General features: G+C 31.6%; 1 protein-coding gene across 6 annotated transcripts in view; it reads right to left on the reverse strand.

Moving 5' to 3' along the window:
* Positions 1–339: 339 nt before the first annotated feature.
* The window catches only part of sbm (L-type amino acid transporter sobremesa), a 433,408-nt gene continuing 414,754 nt past the window's right edge, over positions 340–18,993 (reverse strand). For all 6 annotated transcript variants that reach the window (XM_069842533.1, XM_069842528.1, XM_069842529.1 and 3 more), the window contains one exon: positions 340–18,433. In XM_069842533.1, coding sequence (XP_069698634.1) covers positions 18,369–18,433 — 65 coding nt within the window. In that variant the 3' untranslated portion in view covers positions 340–18,368. The remainder of the gene's footprint in view (positions 18,434–18,993) is intronic.

Below are 18,993 nucleotides of genomic sequence, written 5' to 3' on the forward strand. Positions count from 1 at the left end.
TATTAAAGTGTCCGGTTTTTTTGTCCCTGAGTGTATTATATTATGGGTTAAGTCGAAGTTGCGCAACCTGACATGTGTTTAACAAGCAATTCCATGAACTAGATTGCGAACAAAATCAGTCCAGTTGTTTAGGAGAAATTTTATTGCTGTAACTTGTAAATCACTTCCTCGGTATCAATGAAGCTGAAAGTAAGTATTTCCGTCAAAAATTGGGAATCGATTTTCCTGAGCTTCGTAATATTGTCTATGTGTACAGATCACACGGCGAGAAAGAAACGGGAAAAACATGTAAGGGCCGTTAACACACAATAAAGTCAAACCATAGAGATGATACAATGATTAAGAAAAGTAATATTCTACTTTATTAACATTTGTTCAAATTTATTACATCTTCAACCGTCATTGTGGGTATTACAAATGATCACACTTCAACATAGGCGTGTACACAGGATATTTTCCTTTGGCAATAAGTACAAAAACTACAATTTTAAACCATGCGAATCAAGAACAACTATACTAACAGTACAAACCGTTGTACTCTTTCAACTCATTAAAATCGAAGGTGAACAAAATTATAACCATAGTTTCATCCTCACAACCCACAGTAAAAATGGAATGATATTTTTAATCGGCGTGAGTTTCGGTACAACACAATATTTGTCTTAGTTTGAATTGTGGCTATTAAATTATGAGTTTTACAGCTTTAAACTGAAGAGAAAAATTAAAATAGTGATAATTCCACCGTTAGATCCATTTATATCAGATGCTTTCAATAGAACAAAGTAATACACGGATATTCTGAACTGTTAACGCGAACTAAAATTTCTGTTTTAATTTAAACTGATAATTTTCTAAGTATAATTACATTTTGTCTTAAAAATATAAAATACTAATTGAATACCAATAAATAATTTTGTAAGAATCAGCAGCATTGGGCTATTTCTATATTATCGTGTCTAATGATTCGCATAGGTGTGGGTCCTTGGAGACTATCTTATGAATAAGCAGCATTTCATGTATGACAAATTAAGCAACAATAAAAAAAAACTGAAAAGCTCTGTGAATACCCTGTTTACATTACTTCATAGCAAGAGGCTTGTCTTTATCCATTAATCGTAACAGTCTTTTAATGCATGCAGAGGTTATCGTAAATTATTATGCACTCATAAAACACACAATTCACATTAGTTTTATACTTCTCATGATATGTCAGTTTACTGCTCAATTTTGAAAGGTACACAAATGAAAAAAAAAAAAAAAAAACATTGTGAACATTTATTTTAAAACATAACCTATACATCCCTACTGGAGAAAATATAGCAATAATATTGATTTTGCAACCTGTGCGGTGTGTTGAGATTTAATGTCTCCAAAGTTAAAAAGATATTTACACTAATATCGTACAAGATCTGTACGGCGCGGTTGCCTATTCATTTTGTCCCTTATCTTTGGATACTGAAGTGCACAAAAATGGCACGAAAAATACTGTAGATGTCGATGTAACCAACATGACACAGAAAAACATAATATATTAGCTATACTGTATTGATTACAAATATACTTTCCATGCTTTGTCATGTAAGATTCGTTCTCTCTTTCTATCTCATTCAAATATCTCATTCTTCTTAGTGTAGGAGATGGCGATTTAACACTGTAATTTAAATCTATTGTACACAAACTTAAAGGCATGGGTTATATAGTGGGTTATGTTTATGAATTTATTAGGGCTTAAGAGAATACCTACTCATTATAGCTATCTTTCAAATAGTCTAATGTTTGATAGTTTTCGTTACTTTTAGGTTATGTACATCTTAAACAGAATATTACAGCTAATTTCTAATAGTGATGAAAAATATCCACAGAAAATGTTTTACATTTTATCACAAATTAACGATGGTTGTAAAGTCAAGATGTTCTATTGTTTTCATAAGCCTGCTGAATTCATACATACGACCAGTTCAGAAATTAGTGAATGACCCCAGCGAGCCTGGATTATGTAGAAATGTGAATTATAAAACTGGCATTTTTAGATCTTTACACAAATCGATAATAATTTCTTCTTCTACTTGACCACAGAAATTGTAGTAACTCATTTCCGAACAGTCTTGCATATTACATTTCCTAACTACTAAACATGATGGTATAGTTCAATTGAAATAAGCGTAATGGCTGTTAAGAATTTTGTTGTGAATAAAATATCGATTATAGTTTCCATGTTTGAAAGTTCATGAGCAGAAAACTACAGGTATCATAATATATGCTCTTTACATGAATTTGTTGTTTAGTAACTGTCCGAAGACATAAAATAGTCTACTAAAATTCATTATTTTAGAAATAAATGAGTGGCGTAGAATGCAATTACAAACATTGAGTAGCTAGTATAATTTTTACTTGTTACATCTAGAAATAGACTTTGCCAAAGCAACCAAACTGCAACAATTGGAAACATATATACCGTGAAGTTAATTTCCATTCTTTGTGAATAAAGTGTTCTATTTTTGCAATAAAATCTGATTTCACTTATAAATAACGGATCAGCAGAGTAACTATTCCTTCCATGATTCGAAAGATGCTATTCTAGAAATATGAGCTCTTGATAATTCCGAAACACTAGCGAAATTAAATCTCAACATACCGTTGAAAAACCAAAAATTTTCCTCCAAACTCAAATCTTCGTGAAAGGCTCTAATCTCATATACCAACAATTTTTCCCTCTTTTATCTCAAGAATGCAATGCTCACTCTGATATGTTGAACAATTGAAATAACCTGCAATCAAAATACATCATTCACCTCTCCCTCTCCCACTCCTACATTTTGAAGGTGGTTCCTACTAATACTTCATGTTACCAAGTTTACCTCATGCTGTTACATCGAGCTATATGGGATTCGAGACTAATAATTGGCTTTCGGGCATAAAATAACTTTCACTCATGAGTGTAGTTATATCCCGTCCGCTTTGTATAAAGATGGCTGCAGGATTTTGATTAAAACGTACATTTTTCCAAAACGTTCCAGTTAAAATCTATTTGCTTTCATTATAATGTTTTGTACTTCTGAATTTGTTAATTCTTCGCTTGAATTTTATGATGAAAAGTGCGCATTAGAAGGCCTACTACAGACGTGGACAAATTATTATCAAAATTGAAGATTTTTATGATAATTCTGTTTACAAAATTTGACTTTTCAATTTAGACTACAGTTGACAATTTTGCACATTTCCATCATTATAGTAGACAGAAATATGCAAAAATGTCAACTGTAGTTTAAGTTGAAGAGCCAAATTTTGTAAAAATACATACTAATAAAAATCTTTAATTTTGCTAAAAATTTATAAATATGCAAAAATGTCAACTGCAGTCAAAATTGAAGAGTCAAATTTTGTAAAAATATAAAATAAAAATCTTCAGTTTTGCTAATAATTTGGAAATATCCAAAATGTGAACTGTAGTCCAAATTGAAGAGTTGAATTTGGTAAAAATATATAATAAAAATCTTCAATTTTGCTAATAATTTGTAAATATGTAAAAAATATCAAATGTAGTCCAAATTGAAGAGTCAAATTTTCTAAAAATATACAATACAAATCTTCAATTTTGCTAATAATTTGAAAGTACGCAAAAATGTCAACTGTAGTTTAAGTTGAAGAGCCAAATTTTGTAAAAATACATACTAATAAAAATCTTTAATTTTGCTAAAAATTTATAAATATGCAAAAATGTCAACTGCAGTCAAAATTGAAGAGTCAAATTTTGTAAAAATATAAAATAAAAATCTTCAGTTTTGCTAATAATTTGGAAATATCCAAAATGTGAACTGTAGTCCAAATTGAAGAGTTGAATTTGGTAAAAATATATAATAAAAATCTTCAATTTTGCTAATAATTTGTAAATATGCAAAAAATATCAAATGTAGTCCAAATTGAAGAGTCAAATTTTCTAAAAATATACAATACAAATCTTCAATTTTGCTAATAATTTGAAAGTACGCAAAAATGTCAACTGTAGTCTGAACAGAAGAATCATATTTTGTAAAAATATATAATAAAAATCTTCAATTTTGCTAATAATTTGTCCACGTCTGTATATGGTAAGAATATTGTCATTTATAACGGTCTAATATCTAACACTAATGGATTAGTGTCGGTACATCGCAGGGCCTGGATGGCAATGTATTTTAAGTCGGACTCAAATATTATGCATTTGTTTGAATTTGGAGCTAATGGCTTTGTCTTTCAGATATTTGATTCCTTTCATAAGATGGGTACATGACAATATCTCGCAAGTTGGCTTTGAAATCACATTACACACATTCATATCATGGGCGAGATTCGAATGCTAGTCATATGTATCACTTTATTGGCTGCCGTCAGATTTATAGACAACGACCGATCTCTAACAAATATTCTGCTTCTTCATTAAAATTGTGATAGTTTCAGATACTTTATTATCTATGTATTAACAACATTATAGCAACATTGAAGTTAATCAAGCGTCGTAAGAAAAAGCTTGTGAAATCATCCACGAACATAAAATCATAATTAAATTATCATCATTATCATGGACAATTTTAACTAGATCGTTAAGCTGTTGTACAGAATTATAATATAAATTTGAAGTAAAAGTAACTTGCTAGACTAGTATTTATTACTAACAATCTATTTTCAGATTGCAAATTTAATGGTGTTTCGAAAACTTAAGGAATATTCTTAGATTTTCTCTTAGTAAACAAGTACTTTCGAAGATTCGAGTTTTTACAATAATTGATAAGAACTAATATAGTCAATGAATACCAGTACCGGAATTTGAACCCACGACTACTATTATAAGCGTTGCAATGATAAATTGCTATTATATATTGAACTAATGGTATGTAATGCAATGTAATGTATGTATACAGCATAATAAAACGTAAATTTTAAATGTAGCTATTTTAAGATATGGAGATTAGAATTTAATCATATTTACCAAAAATACCGATTATAAAATAATACAATAATTAGTGTTAACAGTCCTTAAGATCCACACAGAACTGTGTGCAAGGAAGCTAAAGATCCAAAGTGGTATCCAGCATAACCAGGATTGCCAGATGTCCTGGATTTCAATGGTGTCCTGGACGGAGTTATATTTGTCCCGGAATGTAAAAAAAAAAATGTAATTTTTTTCTCATTTCTATAAATTATTTTTAAAATTCCTTATTCGTTTTTTAAGATCCTGTCCAACCCATGTCGAATTCGTTATCGTCTCTTATCGGGCTCTATTGCAATAAAAACGACAGTACTATAGTATGTATCAGGTATACAGTATTTTTATTCTTTACTTTCTTTGAAACTTGATTTATTATTGATAGAATTTAAACACTTTATCGCGCATTTATCTGTATAGGTCAGGCTGTAATATGACATTATTTTTCCAGACATCAATAATTCAAATGAAATTTTATAATCAAGAAAAATGTAACAAAATTAAGGGCCATATTCATAGACATTCTTAGCGCGGGCTTCCGGTGGATGATCAGCGAACTAACGTTTTTCATATTCATAAACCAGTGATAGCGATATGATATGATATGATATGATATGATATGATATGATATGATATGATATGATATGATATATGATACCAGTATATGATATGATATGATATGATATGATATACATGATATATGATATGATATGATATGATATGATATATGATATGATATTATATGATATGATATGATATGATATGATATGATATGATATGACATGATATATGATATGATATGATATGACATGATATATGATATGATATGATATGATATGATATATGATACCGGTATATGATATGATATGATATGATATATGACATGATATATGATATGATATGATATGATATGATATATGATATGATATGATAAATGATACCGGTTTATGCTATGATACCGGTATATGATATGATATGATATGATATATGACATGATATATGATATGATATGATATGATATGATATGATATGATATGATATATGATATGATAAATGATACCGGTTTATGCTATGATATATCAGATATGATATGATATGATATGATATGATATGATATGATATGATATGATATGATATGATATGATATGATATGATATATGACATGATATGTGACATGATATGTGATATGATATATATGATATGATATGATATATGATACCGGTATATGATATGATATGATATATGATATGATATATGACATTATATATGATATGATATATGATATGATATGATATGATATGATATGATATGATATGATATGATATATGATATGATATACTATGATATGATATGATATGATATGATATATGATATGATATATGATATGATAAATGATACCGGTTTATGATATGATACCGGTATATGATATGACATGATATATGATATGATATGATATGATATGATATGATATGATATGATATGATATGATATGATATATGATATGATAAATGATACCGGTTTATGATATGATACCGGTATATGATATGACATGATATATGATATGATATGATATGATATGATATGATATGATATGATATGATATGATATGATATGATATATGATATGATATACTATGATATGATATGATATGATATGATATATGATATGATATGATATGATATATGATATGATAAATGATACCGGTTTATGATATGATACCGGTATATGATATGACATGATATATGATATGATATGATATATGATATGATATGATATGATATGATATGATATGATATGATATGATATGATATGATATGATATGATATGATATATGATATGATAAATGATACCGGTTTATGATATGATACCGGTATATGATATGACATGATATATGATATGATATGATATGATATGATATGATATGATATGAATCCTGTACAAGTAACCAGTCGATAGCCGGGGCTAGTTTCGCGGGCTAGTGAAATGTCTATGAATAACATCATAAAACTTTTTAGGATATAGTATAAATTAGTTGAAATACATAAAATCAGTTGTATACCAAATTTAATTATTAATTCAAATGTTTAGTGACGTTAAGATACGCAATATCATTATCTGTCCTGGATTCCTGATGAGGGATTCTGGCAACCCTGAATATGACCCTGATTATGCTCACGGATTTTAATTAAATGTTTTACTGTAATTTGTACAAGTACAATGCAGTCATATCCCAGGGAACCTGACAGATGATGTGGAGTATTTCAACTTCTGGAATTCGCTCTAAAACAGTAGTATGTTATGAGAGAATACATTGAAACGATTACTTACAAACAAGATACTGTACTACAATATGCGGCAGGCAGAAAATGTCTACGGTATTAAAGATATCGATTAAAACTTAGTGATAAGAATGTGATATTGACAGAATCGCAGTTACAAGTAAGCCCCGAATTCTTATGTTCCATATTATTTTATCCCTACATTGTTAAATTGTAAATTTCAATTTTCTTCCGAATTTCGCGTTTTGGTGAACAAAAAATGATAATTTATTTGCCCTAAGGCACGGTATCTAATTTTATAATATGAGCTCAAAAAAGACTGTAATAAAATTAAGTATTTGGTTTCTACAATTACCATTTTTTATGCCTTTGATTGAAAATAAGAGTAGTTGTTAAGAACAATCAAGTACCGGTACTGGTAATAATGTTTTTTTAGCTTTAGGAGCATTTTAACTGAAAAAATGTATCTCTGAAACATTCTTACAAGTATTTTTGTGCAGTGTCAACGAAAATGTATGAAGTATGAATATTTTAATAATATAAGAGTGTTATTAGACTGTGTAAAAGTGTGAATGTTTTAATGAACACCGTAAAGTTCTCTTTTCATTAGGAAGAATATGAAAAATCGGTTTGAAGAAGTAATATACACACTATCACAATGCTTTGAAAATAATGATATGGTGTAAACTACCTACTCTTTCTAAGAACTTACAAAATTCTAAACAGCATTAAATAAATGTCCGAAATCACACAGCCTATAAAAAGACTAGTTTGAGTTGTTCGTTTCTAAAAGTTGGAATTAAATTATAAAAATCTAACAAAACTCACCAGTGTGAGTTAATAACTCAAATGATATAAACAGAAATGATAAGTCTTACAGCTTAGTAAGACATTGCCATTCAGCCAGGATTCAATTTCATTAGTGTCAGATATCGCGATCTCTTCAATCAGAGCCATCACTAAATTAACAAAACAAACATGCAGCTAACAACCAGGATTATAGTAATTCGTTTTGGTTTCAGTAACTAAAGTAGCTTTCCCTACTTGAATGTGGGGAATTAAAAACCGATGCTTTTCTACCAACCTCTGCACACGCCTATGCACGCTATTCTTTCTTTTGAAACAAAAGCACTCACACAGTCACCATCATCAACTCTTCAACAGTAACAAAAGATACAAGAATAAAAATAAACATCCAAAACATCGATAATTAAGAATAATCGTAATGTTCAATAAGACATGGTGTGAAAATTATTACAAAGGGATATCAGTGTCTGGCAATTATCATAAGTTTTGCTTCGCAAGCAAGAAACAAATCCAAACATATACAAAATATCTCAAGTTTAACAACTTCATAATTATGTCAGTATAGAAACAAAACCAGTATAAATATATTCCTGTATGAAAAATATCAAGAAACATTCCAAAGTTCCAGGCATCCTTATGTTATGAGCTAAATATTCTTGAATTGAATAAATTGTCAGTCAAACGGGTAAAAATTAATTTCTACCATAGCTTGGATAGTTTAGCCAATGGTTCGGATAGTTTTTCACATCATTGTCAAGTCAATCAAAACACAGATCAGAACTCAACCCACCAGAAAGTTCTTAAATTTCATAATGTACTTCACTTCCATTGTTACCGATAAAATCTTCATTATCGACTGTCCGAATTGCTTCATTTGTTCCTCCCTTTTCCCCAATGCCGGAGCAAAAATTAATTCTCTTTGCTGAAAATCGATAACTCTCTGTTGCTGAAAATCGATAACTGAATTCTATGATTCTTCAATTGTCTTAATTTTACTAGGCCTATATTGCAAATTTAATTGATTTAATTTCTTATAAGTCTAATAATACTTCATGCCACTAAATATTAGAATGTATTCTATTTTGTTTGTTCTTTCTATATGTAACGCTTACGGTTAATTAAAATTAACGTTCATAAACATAAATGTAGAAGAATTTCGTTTATTGGTTGAAAAAGCAAAATCGATTTTTTATATTGTACGACTTATAGAGAGAGCCATTTTGTTTACTGTAGTGAGTATAATGTCTAAGACAAGTACGGTACACTATATTTCCTGGAAGTTTCAAGAAATGGCGTAACCAGAGTTAGTGCAAGTTTTTATAACACTCAGTCTAATTGCACATCCAGAGTAACTGTAGATGCAATTTATTAGAATTTAGAACCTATGCTCATCTTCGTGGCACACTTCATTCTGAAATAATAAACAGAAAGTACTGTTATGACAATAGCTTCATGTCTCCACTAATAATTCTGGTCAGTTCGTCATATCTTGCGAACTGCTATTAATTCTTTAATTACAGATAAAATGGCAATAAGAGCGCATTTATTATAAGGTAATCTGAGGATAGACTGTCTATGTGTAAGTTAAGTACCTCATCATTCATTGACATACAAATTTTGGTGCCAAAAATATAATCTATCTTTAAGCTATCAAAAATATGTTCTCTGTAGAGGTATATGCAAAGATATCAGTGGAACAGGGACTCATTATGAAAACACGGTGTCCACAGCTCTCAATATAACACATTAAAAAATAATACTGAAAGACTTCGAGACTTCCGATTCATTCAAGCTACGCTTCAGTTTTAATAGGTAACCAATGAAGCTACTTGTACACGATAAAATTTTCGTCAAATTCAACGCTTCACAAGATTTTTAAAGACTTTTAATTATAGTAAACTTCTCTTATCAAATCACTCACAATACTTTCAAAGCCTCCAATACTTTAAACGTTTTATTGTCAAATCACTAACAATAATTCCAAAGTCTTTGATTGTATTAATAGTAAATGAGAACAAGTTTTAATCGATCATATAGTTAACAATTCTTTGGAGGAATTCACCAATAGTATTCGAAAATATTATGGCACCAAGAATCACAAAACAAATGGCGTCCTGGCCAACAAACGTTGTTTGCCAGTTAATTCAATTACATGGATTAAACTCACGTCTCTATGCCATGGGTTCAATGGAATACACAATAAAATGAATAAAAGTAATGCGAATGATGAAACTGCAAGCCAGATATCTCAAGTTAAATATTAAGTGTTATGTTTTATTTAACGACGCTCGCAACTGCAGAGGTTATATCAGCGTCGCCGGATGTGCCGGAATTTTGTCCCGCAGGAGTTCTTTTACATGCCAGTAAATCTACTGACATGAGCCTGTCGCATTTAAGCACACTTAAATGCCATCGACCTGGCCCGGGATCGAACCCGCAACCTTGGGCATAGAAGGCCAGCTTAAATATCAATACCTGTATTTTTAAATGAAGAAGAATAACCTATAACCTAGGCAAATACGAATCGTACATATCTTGTTTTAAAACAATATGCGGCTGTAATATTCTTCGCTTTAGTGTACAGTTAACTAATATAAATATTGTTTTATTTTGCCTCGTTCCTAGTTAACATATTATCAATATTTATATTGTAATATTTGGTAGGTACGCCTGCACAGATTGCAATGAAATTGAAGCACATATTTTAAAATCTTTAAGAATATGAAACAGTTTTTAACAAAATATTTTTCAATATTGATCAATCTTTGATAAGTTTTCTTGTGAAGTAATGAATTGGAAGAAAAATTTAATAATATTCAAGCAGCTTTATACATTTCAGAACCTTGATTAATTTGTAAGTTTTATTCCCAAATGTTTAGAAATCCAATTTTATTGACCATGTTGTCACTGATGTACAGTATATTATTCACGTCCTCCGCTAATATTAAATACATTTATTTATCGTATATGTATGCATGTGTTACTATTATTTATCCAAGGATATACCATAAAAGCAACTTGGTCGCTGTGCTATTATATCTGGATACGCTATTACAAAAGGTAAACTTCCATTTACTAGTATTATGTGGGTCATTAGCTCTCGCTCCTAACTTAACTGAAATGTCATATTAGAAGTCGAGCCTATCCACAATACAGACCATTATTCCTTCTAATGTTACCCCATTATCAATTTCTATCTTTTGCTTACTGATTTTCAACTAATACCGTACTCTATAAGCTTTCGTAAATTTCGTGATACTTTTTCTGACCATCGCCTGGTTTAAGAGTCTCAATTATTATATTTGTAAAACAATACAGAAGGTGAAGTAACTTTCCATTTTTAGGCCGTGTCTCAAAGCTACATTTTCAGCTGAAGTGAACTAGATTGTTGACTAAATAGCCGGATGTGACGTCAGAAGTTATGATCCAAAGCTACATAGTGTATAGCAATCAAGTCCGTAGTAGCTAGTAAACGAAAATGCTTGCTTGATTGCTCACTTGTTCACTAGTGGATACCTCATCAACAATTGGGGTTATGAAATCTGAAAATGCTTTGGAAGCGAAATAATGTAAATATAATGTAGAATAAAACGTTAACTATGAACACTGACATTGTTAGTACCTTCTGTACAATGTTTTAAACATTATTGTAATATTATTAAGCCCTCATCTTTTCCACATAATTCATAATGAAACTGCATTAGGACACTGCCTTCTTAATGCAGTGCTGCACCACGATGTCATGGTTTTTTAGAAAAATAGTCTACGAAGAAGGCCATGTTTCAAGCATACATGTCCAAAGCTTCCTAGTGTATAGTTTACAAGTCACCTAGTTGCTAGTCATTAGTGTGTAGTATGGACTTGAGCTTTGAGACACGGCTAGGTGACCTGCTTTCCGATACGACAGGAGTAACTTTAGGGTTCCAGGATGAAACAACTGCTTCATTCATGAATATATTTTTGGAATGTTAACAAGAGTCATTTCCAACCTCCAACATTTTTGATAGGCCACACTGTCATTTTATGTACCTAACATTTATGCAGTGGCGTAGAATGGAGAAATTGAGTGGACAGCAATTAAATGGAAGTTCGCCGTTTAATGCATTAAAAATGGAAAATATTAAAAATGTAATATGTTCATGTAAAACATTTTACGCATTTTTAATATAAACCTATGTTTTACTTCTTACGTGTTTCATGGCTTCTGCTTATAATTTCTCGCCACTCCATGTTTGTCACCTTCGAACATCAGAGTAACACATAATAACAGCAACAGACAAATATCAGCGGATCTACAGTTTTCTCATAGCTTCATTAAATTCATCATAATTATCTTCCAAGTATTAAGCGATTTGACCAGTTTCGATAAAAGTAGATAATTTTCTTTTCATATTTTCTTTGGACTGACAATAATGAAACATGGCCTTCGGAATCGTGTATGAGGACATTCTCTCTAGGTAAACGAACTAGTAGACATTGTATTTTCTGGATGTAGTGCACTAGAAGATCTAACTGCAATTGTTGTAATAAAAATAGATCCCCATTCTTTTTGTGGTCCAGGTTCGTATGTCCTGCTGTAATTTTCAAGAAGCTCATTTCACAAGCGGTTACTCTGTTTTCTTCTATTTTCTTTATGTTTGTGATTCGCTATCAATACTTAACGCTGGTTTTGCTACGGTTTTATATAATCGTACTCGAGTATACTTTCGCTCTAAAGAAGGCTTCAGGAAGGTATTAATTAATCTCTTGCTTATATTGTACTTAAGGGGGTGGGGACAAGTGAAAATTCATAATTTCTGCCAAAAATCACATTTTTCATTTGTATTAGAAATAAATAACTTGCGCTTTAAAGAATGTATTCCTAAAGTTTCAGGTAGTTACGCCGCCGTCTGGAACCGGTCATAAATCAGTCATTTTTAAATAGCTGCAGTTTAAATACTTCATGTATGAAAACTTTAAACATGTCAATTTCCATACTTAATTTTTTTAAGATTATGTATTACAAAAAAATGCTAAAACTTCCACAGAAGGCTGGTTTTTTTGTACATGCATATGAAAGCATGATAATTAATTCTGTGCTTCCATTTTTCTCTACTTTTAAAACTATATCGCTCAGAAATTATTAAATTGAGGTGTGTACTAAAATATTTCGAATTTTATAAACCGCTTTAAGTAATACTTCTTAAAATCAAAAGTAATAACAGCACTGAACTGCAAATCCTCAGTTTTACTTCACTAAATTGTAATTAAGAAAACAGACTTGAATGTAAAAATTTGGAAAAGTTTTACGCTTTTTTTTTTTTTTGGAATCATACTTTTTTCTTAATTTCAAAAATAATTCCTGAAATATCCAAACAAATGAAACCAAATTTTTCCTATTGTTTTACATATAGAAATGAGGAGGAAAATTAATTTTCACATTTTTAGCTTCCATATTTCCTAAAATTCAATTTTCATCTGCCTCCCCCCTTAAGTTTTAAAAATCATATATATCCCCTTAAAAGGTACTAACATGTAACGAGGAATGTGGCGAAAATTCTAGCCGCGTTCCTTAAACACGCATTCTCTCCCGCTCCCATCAGTATTTAATTCAGGAAAGGGCATGGAGGGACTTCGCACGCATGCTTTTTGCGCTTGTAAACGTGGCTTAGAAGAACATTATTGCGAATGTACGATTATCGACGTACACTGGGCTGCAAAAAAAAGCCGATTCGAAATTATATAGTTTTCCGAGGACTTTAGCAAACGTGGCGAGGTGGAAAGCTATTTTCTTGAGATTATTAAAAAAAACATGTAAACACGACTTCTATAGGCTAACATGTTCACGTTATTATTTAATATGAATTGATTTTAAATTATTAATATAATTTTATTTTAGAACATTAATAAGAATACTACACGAAAATAGAGTAACTGCAGTTTATAAGGTATTCCACAGCCTTTCTTATTATCCATAGATGTTGTCATTGTTACAATCGATATATACGGCCAGTAACGTTTGATATTGTTCCACAGTCTTTCTTATTATCCATGGATGTTGACATTGTTACAATCGATATAATATATACGGACAGTTACGTTTCACATTGTATTAAAATGTATCAGTTTTATGATGTAATGATAACAGAGTAATAACAGAATTTATATTCAATGCCTTCTGTGTATCTCTATTTCAATATTTTTCTAAGCGAAGTCCTCGTAACACGATAATATTTCAAATCGATAGCGACTTCGACTCGGCATTTCTTTTGCAGCCCAGTGTACAATTAGTGTTTTCAGTGAAGGCAGTTAACGATATCTCAGTTAAAATATCTTATATTTTACGAGTTTTACCACATGGTAATGGTTATTAACTTATGAGTTTATACTACAGACGTGGACAAATTATTAGACTAAAACGTTTTCTACGAAACATAATATAATTCGTCATATCAACTATCGGTATAATTCAAAGAGTCTCTAGTGTTGTAAATATGATTGTTTACATCTTCTGGTATATTTTTCCAATGGTTAAGTATATTTTTTTCTGGCTATGTTGCTACTACTGGTAGTTTAATTATATACTGCAGGAGATATTCTCCCATGGCCTGCAAGAAGACTGGACATGAACGAAATTGAAAATCTGTGATCTACACTGAAGAAGAAAGTGAACAAAAAGAGGCTTACAACAAAACATGGACTGTCTGATATCTGGCTAAATGATGCTGACATTAAAAGAAAGTGTCAAACTTTGGTTTCCAGCATCCCTGACAAAATCAACGTGTTAATAAACAATAAGGGAATGTTCACAAAATTTTAGTAACCTCCAGACTCAATTTTCTGTTCATTATTTCTGTGCAAAATACATCTTTGTTCATTATTTCTACCGATAAATACAGCTTCGTTGCACATATAATTAATTTAGTCTAATAATTTGTCCACGTCTGTATATATTTATATTAAAACTGGTACCCTGCCTATCCTGACACTACGTCACTGCATTTATGAAACAAATTTTATTTCTTCGACTGTGACTTTCGGTGCGCATAATAATGTACGAATATGTAAACTAAACTTGGAATGATGTAATGGCCTCCACGTACCATTGTAGCATTGAACCCAGGAGCGCAATTGAGACTGGTTGTCCGAGCCAGTCCTTGGCTGCGTTATTAACACGATATGCTCCAATTTGATGACAATGCAGTATTCCACGCTGAAGTGAATGCTGTCTCATGCAGAAAGATGTGGCAGTGGCACAATTAAAACCGGTGCGGTGCCGCCAACACGTGTGTGGCACTAAGGCTGACCGAATGGTCACTTCGAGCTCCAGTATGCATGGATGATATTGGGTTGAGTTATGGCGAAGAAAATGTTAAATTTCCCCTTTCAAATCAAAGATGAGGATTCGTCTGAATTATCTACATAACCTCAATCATTTAGACTCTAGTCTAGTATTAGGTATTATTACAATATTTCCTTTATTAACTTTGGAATGATTCTTGCTTAATTTCAAAACACTCAGTATAAGAAATAAGGATCATAACGCAAGACAAAATCATAATTCTTACGAATAAACATTCTCAAAGATTGAAATATTTATACGAAATGTTTGAAAATACATAATTATAATTTATGTGGTAACTGAACGTTTCATAACACTGCAACAACATGCGTTTGTAACAGAAATGTTCACTGAACTGGCAACAGAATTAAGCAAGTTTTATTCATCCAAATCTTTTCACTTTTCTCAGTTTCTTATCTCAACTTACAGAGTAACATAATTCAGGAGATGTTTCAGATGAAAGTCTCTCCACTCCACAAGGTTATAAAATGGCTTCAAGATGGGCTCTCAATTGAATAGCATCATCACTTATTTTAAGCAGATCTCCAAGTACTCCAATCATACAGTGTGTACACATATCTATTACTTAAATATTGGCCCTTTGAAATATTCATTCACCTAATATTCAGAAGTTATTGCTTCACGGCCTAGAATTTATACATACCCCCCATTATAATAAGAATTTAAAATTTAATTGTACACTAAATTTAGTCGCGAAGTGTACAAAATGGTTCAGCTATTCGAAAAAATATTTTGGACCATTCTGGCTATTCATCGTTTTCCAGGAGAACGCTGCCCACTTGCTCTACTCGTTACAGCTGATTATTCTAATTGACTTTCGATTATAACAGTATAGATGTTAACTGAAATACATTTCTCATTTTAACAATTTCATAGACCACAACCCACTGAATATACGTAAAACTGAGTTGGTTTATGAAGTTTGTGTTTTACTATTGTATCAAAATTGGTCACAACGATTTGTTCCACCGAATAAATCCATCAATAACTCGTTTAGATTTCATTTATTATAACGAATCGGATTTATTACGGTTTAGTCCATTCTCAGAGGCCAATAAACTTTACTCAATCTCTCATTCAATTAAATTGCAACATCACTGATGTAGGCTTTTAATATTTGCCTGTAATATTGCTGTCAAAAGGCTTATGTTATTTTAATACATTATTGGACTCTTACATTTGGAAATGAAATAAATATGGATAAATCAGTGACGCACCTATTTCCTTCCTCATATTAATTTAAGGCGGATTTTAAAACACATTCTTTCTCCCCCGTTATAGAGCAGAATGACAAGTGTGGACTGTATGACAGATGTATTAGTACTTGGAGACTTTCTTTTGAGTTTATTCTATTACCGTATTTACTCGCGTAATAGACACTTTTTTTTTGGATTTTTATAACAGAAAACTAGGGTACGTCCTTTATACGAGGAAAAATTTTTAGCGGAAAAAAAAAAAAAAAAACATACTAAATGTTCGCTAGCTCGAATGCTGAAATAATCGATACAATACGTAACGATTTATGGGCCGCGATTAATTTATATATGCGTCGCATTAAGACGATAGTTAGCAGCAGTTGTATACACAGACAACTTGTAACAATGTATACAGCGACAATAAGACAAGACATTTTATTATTAAAACTAGCCTTGCCTCATTCATTGTCAGGTTCAGAATCGCTGTTACCATTTGTCAGATTCACATTCCTCTATATGTCTATTACGCGGGAAATGTTTTTTTAAATTCCAACGAGAAAAATTGGGGTGCGTCCATTATGCGGGGGCGTCCAATACGCGGGTAAATACGGTAGTACTATAAATTTACGTCTTTACGTGAATATACTTCCCATATATTTTGTACTGATCTGTATTTGTTGGAGCAAATTTTTCAGAATTAATATTTTTAGCCAAGTTTCGTCATAAAAAATCATTCTAAAAATTACAAAATGAAAACTTGAGGCCATTTTCTGAGCTTTATCACCCCACCTGAACCCGCAGGCTTAAGCTTGCTTTCTGTATAAATTACCAACAATCTTAATTTGAATTACAACAATCTATGGAGTATACAAACACCGAGATTAACAAGACCAAAAGGACTGTCCAGTTCTCCGCAACACTGTTATCGTAAATGCAATTTTAAACTGTTGAGATTTGAACAAAACAATGCAGATCGGTTAAAGTATAAATTGGCCCACGATCTGGCTAAAATCAGCTTGCCTCTACAGTATAATACAAATTACGAATTAGCAATCAATTTTTTGCTACAATAATAAAAAAAACTAACAGAATAGTGCCAAAGTGTACCTGAAATAGTGATTTCTTTTATTTATAAAACCCAAATATAATAGTGTTTATAAAAAACATACTGTAAGTCCTTGATAAAATATTTTTGGTTAGAGGAACAACGGGTTGACATGGAAACGTAATCTTCACGAGCTTTGATATTTCTTTATTTTAAAAAATACTATTGTGACCCACGACTTCGCTTCGCCTCAGTCTAAAACACGTAGACAACCTCTAATCAAAGAAGCACAATGAGTGGAGTTTAATACTCTCATGACGTCACATATTCGAACACTTGGCGTTTCTTTTGTTTAGTTACTTTTTGTTCTGCAGGTTAGACGACAATGAACACCAAATAACACCATTAGCTACCTGCCAGGATTACGACTAATGGTTACGACCTGCTATTTCCGTACTTGGGACGCTTTCGCGAGTATTCTGAATGACAATCAACACAGATCTAATTCGTTGTTGTTGCGCAAGACATAGACACGGTTCTAGAATTTCATGTAATGCAGAGAACATACATATTTTTACTCTCCTGGTCTGGAATACTATGATGACTGAAACAACCTAGACTTCGAGCCACGAATGACGAGTTAAACAACGATTACAAGACTTGTACGTCATGCCGTGTCATGATGAATAGGTGCGTTTCAATCATACAACATTTACGTTTAATCATCTTCTTCCTGCTAATCAAACATGGACTGAGTGGGCGCCACCTCCAACAGCATTTGGAGGAATACTGTGACGCTATCTGCAAGCACAGAAGGGGACAAGTGTGAGAGAAACAATGATGCACACATTGAAATACTCATATGATTTCTTTTACTTAAAAAATAAGAACTAAATATAAAAATATGACGTAGAAGTATTAAAGGACCATGAAATTAAACATGACTTTTCGTAATTAATCTTTATAATACAGGATGATTCATGAGGATTTATACAAAGAGCGCACTCAATTGAGTGACTTGGTGGCCGGAATTCCACAGTAATATGTACTGCAAATCAAGATTTCAAGTATAACTCCCTGAAAAGTTGATTTGAATAATTTCGAGGGAAAACTTGAACCGGGGCCGGGCATCGAACCCGGGACCTTTGGTTTGACGTACCAACGCTCTACCAACTGAGCTACCCGGGAACTCTACACGACACCGATCCAATTTTTCCCTCTATATCCACAGACCTCAAACTGGGCTGACAACCGTCAAGCAACCAACTTCGAGTGCACATTAACTCCGTGTGACTTAAATTGTGGTTTTCTGTTAACGAACAGTGACGTGTATTATGCAAATCAAGATTTCAGGTATAACT

Source organism: Periplaneta americana, chromosome 12, assembly GCF_040183065.1.
Source record: "Periplaneta americana isolate PAMFEO1 chromosome 12, P.americana_PAMFEO1_priV1, whole genome shotgun sequence".
Lineage (NCBI taxonomy): Eukaryota > Metazoa > Arthropoda > Insecta > Blattodea > Blattidae > Periplaneta > Periplaneta americana.